Source organism: Pristiophorus japonicus, chromosome 4, assembly GCF_044704955.1.
Source record: "Pristiophorus japonicus isolate sPriJap1 chromosome 4, sPriJap1.hap1, whole genome shotgun sequence".
Classification (NCBI taxonomy): domain Eukaryota; kingdom Metazoa; phylum Chordata; class Chondrichthyes; family Pristiophoridae; genus Pristiophorus; species Pristiophorus japonicus.
Genome location: NC_091980.1, coordinates 55,703,442 through 55,718,383, shown reverse-complemented (window position 1 = coordinate 55,718,383; position 14,942 = coordinate 55,703,442). Strand labels below are relative to the sequence as shown.

Sequence of the window (14,942 nt, the reverse complement as noted above, 5' to 3'; positions counted from 1 at the left end):
TCAATTTGATACCATCTGAGTCATATGTTCTGCAAGTACCGAGACTGCTCTGTGCAGTTCAAAAGCTTCTCACTGGAATATATTTTTGTTGAGTTACAAAATATCTCCTTAAATGTCTGCCACTGCTCATCAACCATCTCACACTTTAATCTATTTTCCTAGTCCACTTTAGCCAACTCTGCCTTCATACCTTTGTAATCGCCTTTATTTAAGATCAGGACACTGGTTTGAGATCCAACTTTTTCGCCCTCCAACTGAATTTGAAATTTAACTATGCTATGATCACTCTTTCCTAGAGGATCCTTTATTAGGAGATAATTTATTAATCCTGTCTCATTACATAGTACCAGATCCAAGAAAGCCTGCTCCCTGTTTAGTTCCTCAACATTCTGTTCAAGGAAACCATCCCGGATACACTCTATGAACACTTCCTCAAGGCTACCTTTGCCAATTTGATTTGTCCAATCAATGTGAAGATTAAAATTGCCCATGGTTATTGCCATACCCTTCTTCCAAGCCTCCATTATTTCTTGATTTATACTCTGTCCAACAGCGTAGTTACTGTTAGGGGACCTGTAGACTACGCCCACCAGTGACTTCTTCCCCTTATTTATGCTTATCTCCACCCAAACTGATTCTACATCTTGATCTTCAGAGCCAATAGGAAGCCTAGTTACTCCAGCTTGGACGAGAAGAGGAAGAAGAAAACCTCTGACAACTGAATTGTAAAGACCCCTAGACTTCCTATTGGGCAGTTCTCTTCTGCCCTCTCCACTAAAAATTAGAATGAATAAAGGAAGCCATCTGCACGAGGAAAAGACCATCTGCCAACACTGGCAAATGACTGCAGAGAAATGACAATGCTCAGCCAAACCACTATTGGCTGTGGGAGTGAAGCGGTGACAGGTAAGCTGATAAGACATTGAGCTAAGTTACAGCTATGTGCATCAAACAGCACTAACGCCAACCTTCAAGTTGCTCTCCCAGCACTTGTCTGCTCCGTCACCCACCGTCCCAAAGTTCCGTTCTATTTTGCTAAATGACTTTTGTTGCAAAGAAGTGCAGCTTGTGGTAATAGTGGGGGCACCCCTTCGTTTCACAATCTGAGTCATATGTTCTGCAAGTATTGAGACTGCTCTGTGCAGTTCATAAGTTATTATACACTTTATTTAATCGCTTCTATTTTATGATTCATTTTATGTTGCTTTGGTGTAAGGATAGCAATTTTTACTGGACGTATCTGAGCCTTCTTTAACAGCTGATTGGAGTGCATCTGCTCAAGTTTGGTGTATGTCCAACTGTCTTCTGTACGCAGGATATTCCAACTAATGCTCAAGAAAGATCTGAGCCATTCAGACAGTCTAACTAAACGTGTAATTAAAAGGTCAGTGCAGCACTGATGTTCAGTACTAACTGTTCCAGAAACAACTCAAAATGTTATGGGAATTTAAAAAAAAACCCAGGTGCAGAAACTTAGCATAAACAGATATATGGGGAATTCCCTGAATAAAGTTTGTGTGCCACAGTAATGAGACAAATGATGGTTATGAGTGTAGTTTTCAGGCCCAAGATTATACCGCTGGCAGATTTGAACTGCAGCTAACGGCAGTGTTTTATCTGTTATTTCACTGAACTAATAAATATCCTGTGAAATCTATGTAGCTTAAAACCTAAATAACTCTAAATATGATGACTGATGTTCTAGCCCAAACAGACTAGCTTGGTCCCAGGTTCTATCTCTACTCTGCGCTGAATTAGCTCCAACTGATGTGGTGGTGAGAGAACTACAGTTAGTCTTGGCATCCCCAGGTGTGAGGTGTGCGGTGTGGGGGGAGGGGGAGGGCAGGGAGACAGGGAAAAAGATAATCAGTCGGGGTAGCTGCACCCAATCTCTATCTAGTGGCCCATACTGGAAAGGCTGTCAGCTCAGGAATTCCCTCCCTGAACCTCTTTGCCTCTCTACCTCTCTCTCTCTCCTCCTTGAAGACGATCCTTAAAACCTACCTCTTTGTCCAAGCTTTTGGCCAGCTATCCTAATAGTGTGTCAAATTTTGTTTGATGATGCTCCTGTGTCACTTCTTGGGATGTTTCACTACGTTATAGATGCTACATAAATTCAAGTTGTTGTTGTTGCATGGAAATTAAGAGGACAGGGATGTACACATTCACTCAGTGTGCTTAAAGTTCCTGTCTAGGCTCACACAAAAAGAATGGTGTCCTGGGGAAGTAGTGAATGGCTGCATATGAACAACATCCTAGAAAAGAAGAACTGGGAGAAAAAGCTGTCGTCCAAATCTGGTGTTAGGCACGTAATCCTCTTCTTTGGTGGCAAGACTTTTTAAACAGTTGACACAGGACGCTACTTATTACTGAGATACTACCAGAGAAGTAAAGACGCACACCCACCAGAAGGAACAACTTGTAATCCCACAGACATATGCTCCTCTGTGACAAAGAATCTCTTAACAAGTGAATCTGGCATGGTCCTCTTTACAACTAAAGCCATCGCTATATTTAAACCATCACCTTTTTGTTCTATTTTAGCATCTTGAATATTATAATAATTCTTCTATTGATATAGCATCGGATCACATTGAAATGGCTCAACGTGCTTCACACTTTTGACTTGTTATATGGACAAATGCCAATCTCCAACAATATCCCAAATACAGCAATGAGATGAATGACCAGTTGATTTGTTTCATTTTGTTTAACATAGGCTGACTAGTCAGAAGATTGTGCAAGGAGGAGCCACATAATCGGGACTTGAGCTCATAATCTAGGCAGTGCAACACTGAGAAATCTGCAGCAATATCAGCGATGCTGTCCTTCTGATGGGACATAATCCAAGGTTCCACTGGTCAGTTCTGGTGGACTTTAAATGATCCATAGGAACAGAAGTAGGCTTTTCAGCCTCTCAAGCCTGTTCTGCCATTCAATTGGATCGTAACCCTGACCTGTGCCTAAAAAAAAATCTATCAGTTTCAATTTTGAATTTTTCAACTGACCTAGTCTCTACAGCTTTTTGGGGGACAGAGTTTCAGATTTCCACTGCCCTTTGTGTGAAGAAGTGCTTCCTAACATCAGCCCTGAAGAGCCTAGCTCTAATTTTGAAGGTTATGTCCCCTTGTTCTGGATTCCCCCACCAGAGGAAATAGTTTCTCTCTATCTACCCTATCAAATCCTTTAATCATCTTAAACACCTCAATTAGATCACCCTTTAATCTTCTATAATCAAAGAAATACATGCCTAATCTATACAACCTGTCCTCATCATTTAACCCTTTTACTGCCTGGATCATTCTGGTGAATCTGCACTGCACCCCTTCCTGAGGTGCAGTACACAGAACTGAATGCAGTACTCGAGGTGGGATTTCTACAGAGCTCTGTACAGCTGTAACATAACTTCCACCCGATTCCATTCCTGCCTCAGCTCATCTGCTGCTAAAACCCTCATCCATGCCTTTGTTACCTCTAGACTTAATTATTCCAATGCACTCCTGGCTAGCCTCCCATCTCCCACCCTCCTTAAACTTGAGGTCATCAAAAATTCTGCTGCCTGTGACCTAACTCGCACTAAATTCCGTTTACCCATCATCCGTGTACTCGCTGACCTACATTGGCTGCTGGTTAAGCCATGCCTCAATTTTAAAATTCTCATCCTTATTTTCAAATCCCTCCATGACCTCACCCCTCCCCATCTCTGTAACCTCCTCCAGCCTACAACCCGCCGAGATCTCTGCGCTCCTCCAATTCTGGATTGTTGCACATCCCCAACTTTAATCACTCCAGCATTGGTGGCCGTGCCTTCAGCTGCCTGGGCCTAAGCTCTGCGATTCCCTCCCTACACAACTCCGCCTCTCTACTTCTCTTTCCTCCTTCACGATGCTCCTTAAAACCTACCTGTTTGACCAAGCTTTTGGTCATATGCCCTAATATGTCATTATACCTCCCAAACCTGCGATCTCTACCTCCGAGAAGGACAAGAACAGCAGGCGCATGGGAACATCATCACCTCCAATTCCTCTCCAAGTTACACACCATCCTGACTTGGAAATATATTACTGTTCCTTCATCGTCGCCGGATCAAAATCCTGGAACTCCCTGCCTAACAGCACTGTGGGAGCAACTTCACAACACAGACTGCAGCGGTTCAAGAAGGCGGCTTACCACCACCTGAATGAATAAAAAAAGAGGTTTGGTGTCAAATCGTGTTTGATAACACTCCTATGCAGTGCTTGGGATGTTTTACTATGTTAAAAGGTGCTATATAAATACAGCTTGTTGTTGTGGTATTTCAGCCCTCTTGAGATAAAGGCCAACGTTCCATCGCCTTTTACATTATTTCTGTATCTCTCTACTAGCTTTTGGTGATTTTTGTACTTGGACCCCTAAGCTTTTCTGCTCGTCCACATCTGAGGACACCTTTTCAAAGAAAAGCAGGGGATTTTCCTGGTGTCATAGCCAACCTTCAACCCTAAGCCAATACCATGAAACAAACAAATGAATTGGTCTCACTGCTGCTTATGGGACATAGCTGGTATGAGATAGCTGTAGTGTTTACCTGTATAACAGTTATTGCACTTCAAAGGTAATTTATTGTGTGAATGTGATACACTGCTATACAAATGCAAGTTTTATTTATCTATTATTAGATCAATCATTGTGACACTGCAGTGTCTGGAGTGGATAAATCTGAGCATGAGCTAGTAGTCCACTGAGAGGAATATATCATTTTAGATAAATGACAGAAATTCAACCTACAATCCTGTCCAATAGCATACAGTTACTGTCATTCCACATTCAGCTTTAGCACCTCCTTCGCATCTGAGCTTACATCCTAGACACATTATGAGTGTTGATTCAAAGGTGGCATGAATTCAGATTCAGCTCTTCAATGCTATAGGCTGTTGGCACTTAATGCTCATTTGCTTTCAACGTTGCTCTCACCGCATTGACATGGGACATTCCATTAAACCATTACTTCATCACTAAGACACCCCCATGTGGATTCCAATGCTTTTACCTCAGTTTTAATCAAAATTGTAACAAGAAAGTCAGAACTGCAATGTTCCAGTAAAATCCTTTTATTGACTGCTTTAATTGTCGCTGCACAATTGTAAAGAAGCAATGTGATGGGTATCACAGCACCACTTCACGTTATATGTTCTGCAAGACTTAGAAAACGGGCTAGAATTTGTGAAAGGTAGGTCATGCCCGACAAACCTGATTGAATTTATTAAAGTAGTGGACAGGGGAATGTCTATAGATGTTATTTATATGAACTTCCAGAAGGCATTTGATAAAGTCTCACATAAAAGACTGTTATCTAAGGTAGAAGTCCATGGAATCGAAGGGATATTATTGACCTGGTTAGGAAATTGGCAGGAGATCGAGAGTAGGGATAATGGGTAGGTACTCTAATTGGCAGGTGACTAGTGTTGTAACGCAGAGATCTGTGTTGGGGCCTCAACTATTCACAATATTTATTAATGACTTAGATGATGGCATAGAAAGTTAGATATCCAAATTTGCCGATGACACACAGATAGGCGGCATTGTAGACAGTGTAGATGAAAGCATAACATTACAAAGGGATATTGATGGATTAAGTGAACGGACAAAACTGTGGCAAATGGATTTCAATGGAAGCAAATGTGAGGTCATCCATTTTCGACCTAAAAAGGATAGAATAGGGTACTTTTTAAATGGTGAAAAGCTAAAAACAGTGGATGTCCAAAGAGACTTGGGGGTCCAGGTAAATAGATCCCTAAAATGTCACGAACAGGTACCGAAAATAATCAAAAAGGCCAATGGAATACTGGCCTTTATATCTAGAGGACTAGAATGCAAGGGGTAGAAGTTATGCTGCAGCTGTAAAAAACCCTGGTTAGACCACACCACTGTGAGCAGTACTGGGCACCACACCACAGGAAGGATATATTGGCCTTGGAGGGAGGGCAGCAGAGGTTTACCAGAATGATATTCAGACTTCAAGGGTTAAATTACGAAGAGTGATTAAACAAATTAGGGTTGTATTCCCCAGAATTTAGAAGGTTTGGGGTGATCTGATCGATGGTTTCAGGATATTAAGCATAACAGATAGGGTAGACAGAGAGAAACTATTTCTGCTGGTTAGTGATTCCAGGACTAGTGAACAGTCTAAAAATTAGAGCCAGGCCTTTCAGGAGTGAAATTAGGAAACACTTCTACACACATTGGGCCCAAGTTTCCACATGATTTGCGCCAGATTTTTAGGAGCAACTGGTGGAGAACGGACTATCTTAGAAATCGCAATTCTCCACATTTTTTTTTCTGCAGTTCTAGTCAGGTAAAACAGTTCTACTTTGGAACAGAATTTTTTATTCAAAAGGGGGCGTGTCCGGCCACTGATGCCTGATTTCAAAGTTTCCACAGTGAAAATGTACTCCAAACTAAGTTAGAATGGAGCCAGTGAAGATTTTTGTAGAACTGAAAAAACCTGTTCTACACATTAAAAAATCAGGCGCAGGTTACAAATTAGGCGTCCAGAACGAGGTGGGGGGGGGGGTGGGGGGAAGGGTTCTCATTAAATTCTACAATAAATCCTTATTTATACTTCTACAAATATTATACAAATAAATCCAACCTGAATAAACATTTATAAGCAAAGCAAAGATTAAATAAACCATCTTCCTACCTGTGTGAAAGTGCTTCAGGCACGGAGAATTCTGCAGTTGTTCGTTCCCGCGGGGAAGGGAACAGCCGTTTTGTTCCGGCGGAGGGGAGGGGGGAGGGAAGGGAACAGCCGTTTTGTTCCCGCGGAGGGGAGGGGAGGGAAGGGAACAGCCGTTTTGTTCCGGCGGGGGGGGGGGGGGGAGAAGGGAACAGCCGTTTTGTTCCGGCGGGGAGGGGGAGAGAAGGGAACAGCCGTTTTGTTCCGGCGGAGGGGAGGGGGGGAGAAGGGAACAGCCGTTTTGTTCCCGCGGGGGGGAGGGGGGGGGAGAGAAGGGAACAGCCGTTTTGTTCCGGCGGGGAGGGGGGGGGGGGGGAAGGGAACAGCCGTTTTGTTCCGGCGGGGAGGGGAGGGGGGGGGAGAGAAGGGAACAGCCGTTTTGTTCCGGCGGAGGGGAGGGGGGGGGGGAAGGGAACAGCCGTTTTGTTCCGGCGGGGAGGGGGGGGGAAAGGGAACAGCCGTTTTGTTCCGGCGGGGAGGGGGGGGGAAAGGGAACAGCCGTTTTGTTCCGGCGGAGGGGAGGGGGGGGGGGAAGGGAACAGCCGTTTTGTTCCGGCGGGGAGGGGGGGGGAAAGGGAACAGCCGTTTTGTTCCGGCGGGGAGGGGGGGGGAAAGGGAACAGCCGTTTTGTTCCGGCGGGGAGGGGGGGGGAAAGGGAACAGCCGTTTTGTTCCCGCGGAGGGGAGGGGGGGGGAAGGGAACAGCCGTTTTGTTCCGGCGGGGAGGGGGGGGGAAGGGAACAGCCGTTTTGTTCCGGCGGGGAGGGGGGGGGGAAAGGGAACAGCCGTTTTGTTCCGGCGGGGAGGGGGGGGGAAAGGGAACAGCCGTTTTGTTCCGGCGGGGAGGGGGGGGGAAAGGGAACAGCCGTTTTGTTCCGGCGGGGAGGGGGGGGGAAAGGGAACAGCCGTTTTGTTCCGGCGGGGAGGGGGGGGGAAAGGGAACAGCCGTTTTGTTCCGGCGGGGAGGGGGGGGGAAAGGGAACAGCCGTTTTGTTCCGGCGGGGAGGGGGGGGGAAAGGGAACAGCCGTTTTGTTCCGGCGGGGAGGGGGGGGGAAAGGGAACAGCCGTTTTGTTCCGGCGGGGAGGGGGGGGGAAAGGGAACAGCCGTTTTGTTCCGGCGGGGAGGGGGGGGGAAAGGGAACAGCCGTTTTGTTCCCGCGGAGGGGAGGGGGGGGGAAGGGAACAGCCGTTTTGTTCCGGCGGGGGCGGGAAGGAGACAGTGCGAAGGCTGCAAGAAGCCTCAGTGCTGATGTGCTGATGGCAATGTGCTTTTATTAAAAAATGTTCAAAAATTAAACAGCTACAAAGAACTACAAAAATGGCCGAGTGCCAATGTTTTTTTCACACTGCCCGTGCGCGAACGCTCCAACGCGCACGCACAGTGTTGCCGGCAGGAAAAAAACTAATTTAAATAGTACCCGCCCCCTCCCACTTACAAAATCGGTGCGAGTGTAGGCTCCGCCCTCCTGGGCGCCACGCTAGGCAGACAAGGAGCTGCAGAACGCTCCAGAATTGCGAGGTTTTTTTTTAGGCGCCGTTCTAGGCGTGAAAAACGGGCGCCCAGCTCGGAGGGGCGCCCGTTTTTTATCGTGTGGAAACTTGGGCCCATTGAGTGGTAGCAGTTTGGAACTCTCCTCCGCAAATGGCAATTGATACTAGATCAATTGTTAATTTTAGATCGGAGATTGATAGCTTTTTGTTAAGCAAAGGTATTAAGGGATATGAGCCAAAGGCGGGTATATGGAGTTAGATTGCAGATCAGTCATGATCTCATTGAATGACAGAACAGGCTTGAGGGGCTAAATGGTTTACTTCTGTTGCTACGTTCGTAAAACATACTTAAAAAAGATACAAACATACTTGTATGTCAGCCGTGTCTCGCATCCAAGTCAGAAGGCTGTGGTTTGAAGCCAAAAGATCACATGGCAATACTCAAAGGAGAGCAAGGGATTCTTTTGATGCCCTGGCCAACATTTAACTTTCAATCAACAGTACCAAAACAAATGTTCTTGTCATTTACTTATTGCTGTTTGTGAGACCTTGTTGTGCGCAAATTCGCTGCTGTGTTTGCCTACATAATGACAGTGATTACACTTCAAAAGTATTTCACTGAAGTCAATAAAAAATAAAAAATTGGACGGTATGCATGACGAGCGACCGATCCGATATTTCCTGTTTTACATCATCACCAAAAATTAGCCCTCAGGCGCTTTAAGCCAAAGATCAGCTTGCGGCCTAGAAAAGGGAATTAAGGCAGAAGAAAGATACTTGATTCAGCAGAGACCTACCTCGATGCAGATTCTCTTCTATCAGTTTGGTTTGATGGTGGAATATTTGTTCCTGGAGTCGACAGACTGATCGTTTCATTTTCTCCCTCCGTGTCACCATGTAGCACAGATTTCTAACCTGTTAAAAACAAGCATGTTATTGCCCTTTTGAACATTTCACACTGGAGTATATCAAAACTCCATCAACTCGCACTGTCACATGGAACGCTGATAGACTGTAGTCAATTTAATCTTGGATCAATAAACACCGAACAGGTCCTCACACACCCTAAAAGAATAGAATTGGTCATAGAGGGACACCGATAGAATTTCTGAACTGGTACAGGCAGTGATGGGGGCTTTGGAGTAGCATTACATGATAAACTCCCAACTGACCTACCTTCTGACCTCATTTCCTAAGATACATACAATACTGACGTGACAGATTTAATGTTGTGCTAGTTGCTAGGATTGCTCTGGAAAGGGCACAGAGGGAGCAATGGAGAATATACTGACACAATCAATGCTAAACAGATAGCAAAGCTAAATCTACCAAAATAACCATTACCCTCAGGACCTTCATAAACAGATATTTTGCTTATTTTACAGAACTTTTGGCTAATCTGAAGGGAGTTTCTTGCTTTATATTTGCTGGTGAATTTTATGCTCATTCAGCGAGCATTTTGGGCACATAGTGTCAGCATCAGGAACTCCCAGGTCAGCTATATCACAAATTAAATGAACAGTAAAGCTCTCTCTACACTGTCCCATCAAGTTTTCAAAAGGTTGGGTGTAGTAGGAGTTTCACAGCACCTGCCCCAATCACAACAGAATTACCAATGAAACACGTATTTTGTCACAGGCACTTGATAGTTATTCCGTGATGACTTGCTACATAAAATAATGAGACACTATCAGTACTACTTAACAAATGATCAGTCATATAGACCTATTATTAAGGGATGGCATGTTCAATGTGGTGTACTTTCTCCCACTTAACAAACAAAAAAATGTTTTTAATACTCTGATAGGAATATCCTTCATCAGCAACTGAGCTGGTGTCAGCGAATAGCTAATATAATCAGCTCAAGTTGGCATCTTTTGTATACCGCGGTGAGTGGTTTATTGTTGACACTCACAAACAAAATGTTGGGATCCATTTAACACCATCAGGAAACATTTAAAAAAAAGACAATGTGAGTATATTTCACTTTGGGAGCAGATCAGCGACAGGTTATGCAGCCCACCCGATTTTGCTTTCCATTGACGTCGATACAAAGGAAAATTGGGCGGGCTGTATAACGAGCAGCCTATCCACTGTCACCGGTTTCACCTCCATGCCTAAAGGGAAAATTCCAGGTAGGAGAATATGTTTTCTTGGTAAATAGCTCTACCACTCTATTTCTGATTTACATTCTCTCTACCCAATGATTTCTGGTCAGCACTGGCCATGCACCAATTGCAGCCAAGAGGCTCGGTGGTACCTTGCCTGTTTCCTGGCTTGCACCAATGGCATTCTTCAGCACGCCACAGTACAAAAGTAGACTCAATCCACTTTTCCCTCTGCCCCACCCCACAGAGGAGCATCTGGCCTTTATATGAGGTTTCCTTATAGAAGCACAGTGAGAGTGCAGGAACTCTCAACTGTTTAGGGATAAGTGCCAGAACATATCCCACTGCTCCCTGCTTCCAGATATTGGAATGGCATAAAGAGAGGTCTGGAAGCAGATCCCCATGCCTACACCTTGACTGGCGAAGTTGTGTGACAGAAAAATGAAGTATGGGGGGAAGAAAGGAAAATAATTCACAGAAAAACTACCATAATGGCAATGCTCAGTCTCGATTTGGCATCGACTATAAAGCAGTCGGCAATTTTTAACAAAGATTTAATACTAGCTCTAAAAGCATACAGCTGTTTATTAACAATGCAACAACACTGCTATAAATAAGCAGTGTAATAAAAATAAAACTTGTTGAACTATCATAATTAATTAACAGTAATTCAGTAACGTCTTAATTACAGAACTGCAACAACTTATAATGTCTGGCAGTATTGAGCGATGCAAACTCTGGTGATCAGTGGTACCAATCTTAAAAAACAAAAAGTGACTCTGGTGGTCAGTGCTGTGAGTGTTAAAGGATACACTAAGGGCTAGAAATTGCGTAGCACCCTGTTTGCGACGATAACTTTTGCGGGAGTGCAAAAGTCTTGTCGGGCGCTAGACAACTGATTCCGAGGGGAACTTAGCTATTTAGCGCTCCAAGAGGGAAGTGGAACACTAAATCAAGTGTTACCCCTTCCCTTAAAGCACTAAAGGGAGTGAGAGGGCTGGTGTCGGCAGAGCACTGCACAATGTTCCGTGCAGCGCTGGCAGTTTTACAGGTTGCTTCCCTCCCTTAAAGAGAAGGGCCAAAGCTGCGATCATTGAGGCTAAGGCTGGGAATGGTCATCGACAGCACCTGCGATACACGAAGGGCAGCCCCGAGCACTCTGAGAGTGCAGAGCTGATCAATCGTGTGCAGGGCTGGAAAAAAATCTAAATACAGCACACTGGAGACATTATTACATTTTGGCCTACCACTGGGCAGTGGTTTTGACAACCACTGCCTTTAAATATCGCTGCCCAAGCGGCCAGCCGAGATGACAAAGCCTCCTGCAGCTGTCGATGTTGACGCCCACGATGCTGCAGCGCGCAGAAGCGAATATTGCATCTGGGGCGGTAACGGGGCGTTGTGCACCGAATTATGTCACAATCTCCGGGGAGCAAGAGATCGAGACGGTAAGTGCAAACCCGCCATCGAAGTTCGTGGGCGTCGGTGATTTCACCGCACCCGGTTGGTAAGCTCTTAGCGCCCCCTGGAGGTGCTAGCAGGAGGCGCAAAGGAGGCCAATTTCTCCCCCCTGTCAGTGGTGTGAATGTTAAAGAGGATTTGGGCCGAAAATGCCCCTTTCTTTAAGATGAGGTGGCCACGGGTCGGTACTGATTCTCCACCTAGTCGGTGCGGAGTGAGGACCATTTTTAAAATTGACCTACCTGGGTTTTGCAGCGGTAATCGCCACCGCGCCACCCATTCTTTTCGCCCCGTTGGACACCCGCGAACTGCCCACCGACTATTCCATTTCCGCCCTGCGTGGGAAATTGCCCCGCAGGAGTGGATTGGCAGCTGGTCAGTACCCCCGACAGCGGGAAGCTGTGTGTGCCTGGGCGGTGTGTCCGCCCTTAAGGGGGAGGACGCACTGCCGCAGATGCCATTTTATTTTATTTGTCGGTCAACTGCCAGATCGGCCCGACAATGGTGCCCACGGATGCTCACACCTTCTTGGGTGCCAGGTCGCTGGCCCAGCTGAAACCCTCCCTGGTGGTCCATTGGACCTAACTAAACCCCATGCAGAGTTCGCAGAGGCCCTCCCCTTTAACTGAAGGGGTGGGACATGGTGACATGTGCACGTCGCGTTGATGTCAGATGACTGGACGGGGCGGCTGACCCAACTGAAGGCCACTTTTGCCTCGCACCCGCCCGGAACACCATCCCACTGGAAAAATATTTTCTAAGACCCGAATATCTGTCGGATCTCCGCCCCATGGATTGCGGCGGAGAAAACCTTAAAAAAACGGAGAGCACGCCCCGTTTGGGGCGGGGCTCAATTTGGGCCCCGATGTTAATTTTGGTGGTCAGTGGTGTGCATATTAAAGGAGACGGTAACTCTGGTGGTCAGTGCTGTTAATGTTACTGTGCTGTTACTCCAATATTTCTGCAAGGTTAACTTAATATAAAGGCTAAACGGATATCCAAGATACTATTTTGTTAAATATTACAAATTCAAAGGGCCAAAGAGATTATAACGTTTATACATGTGGGGCTTATTGCAGTTAGATTTAAAAGCCTCTACATAAGGAGATCATCTGTTATGATCTACATTTAACTGTGCCCACACAGTAACCTGATCCCAGTGAGGCAGAAAACACAAGTGAGAGTTAACATTGTCCAAGTTGACCTGCGAGAGGACACCACCGCAGGTCGGGAGGACAAAAGAGCGAGCGCGGGCCCTGAAACATCGTGGGCATACCACTACAGTTTCCAGCGCAAGTCGTCCCAAGTGTGCAACAACTTCGAGGTGGGCGACTGAGTGACATCATCAAGGCCCAAGTCGCCGGTTGGAGCGTTGGCAGGAACATCGGCGGGGCCCAGGCACAGTAGAGGAGCGGGAAGGTCGGGGCGGATGAGCGGCAAGAGATCGTGCCGGAGGTGCGGCGAATGATTGAGGTGGAGGAGCAGTGAGAGGTCATGGCTGAGATGTTACAAGAGATGAGCGGTGAGAGATCGTGGCAGAGGTGCGGCAAATGTTTGGTGAGGAGGCGCGGTGAGAGATTGTGGTGGAAGTGCGGCGAATGTTTTGTGGTGGAGGAGCGGTGAGAGATCATGGCGGAGGAGCGGTGAGAGATCGTGGCGGAGGTGCGGCGAATGTTTGTGGCGGAGAAATGGCGAGTGATCGTGGCGGAGGTGTGGCAAATGAGGGTGCGGGGCCCAGAAGAGCCGAGGGCCCGGGGCAGCATTGGCCAGCTCACACCGCGATATGTGTGTGCACTAGGTCTGTGTAGCAGAGCAGGTCTCCAATCGTCCTGGTTAACCCTTGCCACTGGATAAAGCCCTAGCTCTGTCAAGCCCATGTGGTGGCTGATGTGCAACGGTCACCACACGTCAAAAAAATCCACGCACAGGCATCTTCCACCCCTGGAGTTCAGGACTGGAATATCGGGTCCTCCATTGAAACATCTATGAACTCATCTCTTTTGGTGTGGAAGCAAGTCATCCTCGTTCGAGGGACCGCCTATGATGATGATGATGATGATGATGACACATGCACAATAATCAGGTCATTATATGGAGGGGGTGGGGCAGGGTGAATGAGAGGGAATGAGATGGTGGAAAGGCTATCTGTGGGTGTTACAATTCACTGTAACCATTGTAATATACTTTTAATTGCTTTTGTGAGATCTGCAGTCAGTAAACATTAGTGAGCTGGTGGGCAGCTCAAGATGCAGAGTCCTTTGGTTCACGGTGCTGAAAAACGATTTGAAGATGAGAGTTATCTGATGCTGATCTTGATTATAATATAAAGTATCAATAATTTACTGTAAGCTTTGCATCTGTGATCTTATTTATTGACTGAGAACTGCTGAACTAACTAGCATCAAATTTATAAGAACCTATATAACTGCTAAAAGAAATTATACAGCATTCTGAATCCGGTGTTCATCAAGGTAAGGGATGGCAATGTAGGTAAATAGAACTGTTTCTAACTAAAGGCATTAAACAGTCAGGCCAGGTTTAGCATAGTTTGCATGCTATGTTAAATTACTTCTACTTTTGTCCCAAAAGTGAGGCAAGATTTCCGGAGCATGTTACAGGGCAGATTAAATGAGACTGCACTGCCAGCCGAGTCTCGCTTGCAGTAGACGTGGGCTGAAGAATCGTGGCTATAGTATTATAGCTCTACATCTGATCTGTGCTCCTGTCCAATGACGTACTGCACTGGGAGCAGAGCTTTGCTGAATTTGTCCTTGTGTGTAGTGAAAACATAAATGTGCTCCTTATAAATAAGTTGATGATTTTGTTACACAAAGCGCAGATAAAAATCGCCCCAAATGTGCCTCAGCTCCAGCAACAGAAGACCACTAATTTGGTTTCCCAAATGAGAAATCCTCATCACATTTCTCAGTGTGTTGCCAAATTAGCCCCAATTTTGGGTTGCAGGGCACACCTATTGAGAATTGGGTTGAAACTGGCCAAGTCATTTCAGATAGAACCAGCACAATCAGTAGAGAAAGGATGCTTTCCTCCATCAGCCTGGTTTGATTTCAAATGCTGGCCTCAGACGAGAAGCCAAAATGCAGTATTGCAATTTGCCTTTCACTTCTAGGTCCTGCAGTTGAATGTCAACCAGTCAAGTACTGATG

General features: G+C 45.9%; 1 protein-coding gene across 13 annotated transcripts in view; it reads right to left on the bottom strand.

Annotated features, from left to right (window-relative positions):
- Positions 1-14,942, bottom strand: part of LOC139262914 (protein Jade-1-like) — a 197,528-nt gene that overhangs the window by 42,106 nt on the left and 140,480 nt on the right. For all 13 annotated transcript variants that reach the window (XM_070878203.1, XM_070878205.1, XM_070878204.1 and 10 more), the window contains one exon: positions 9,004-9,121. In XM_070878203.1, the coding sequence (XP_070734304.1) occupies positions 9,004-9,121 (118 nt within the window). The remainder of the gene's footprint in view (positions 1-9,003; positions 9,122-14,942) is intronic.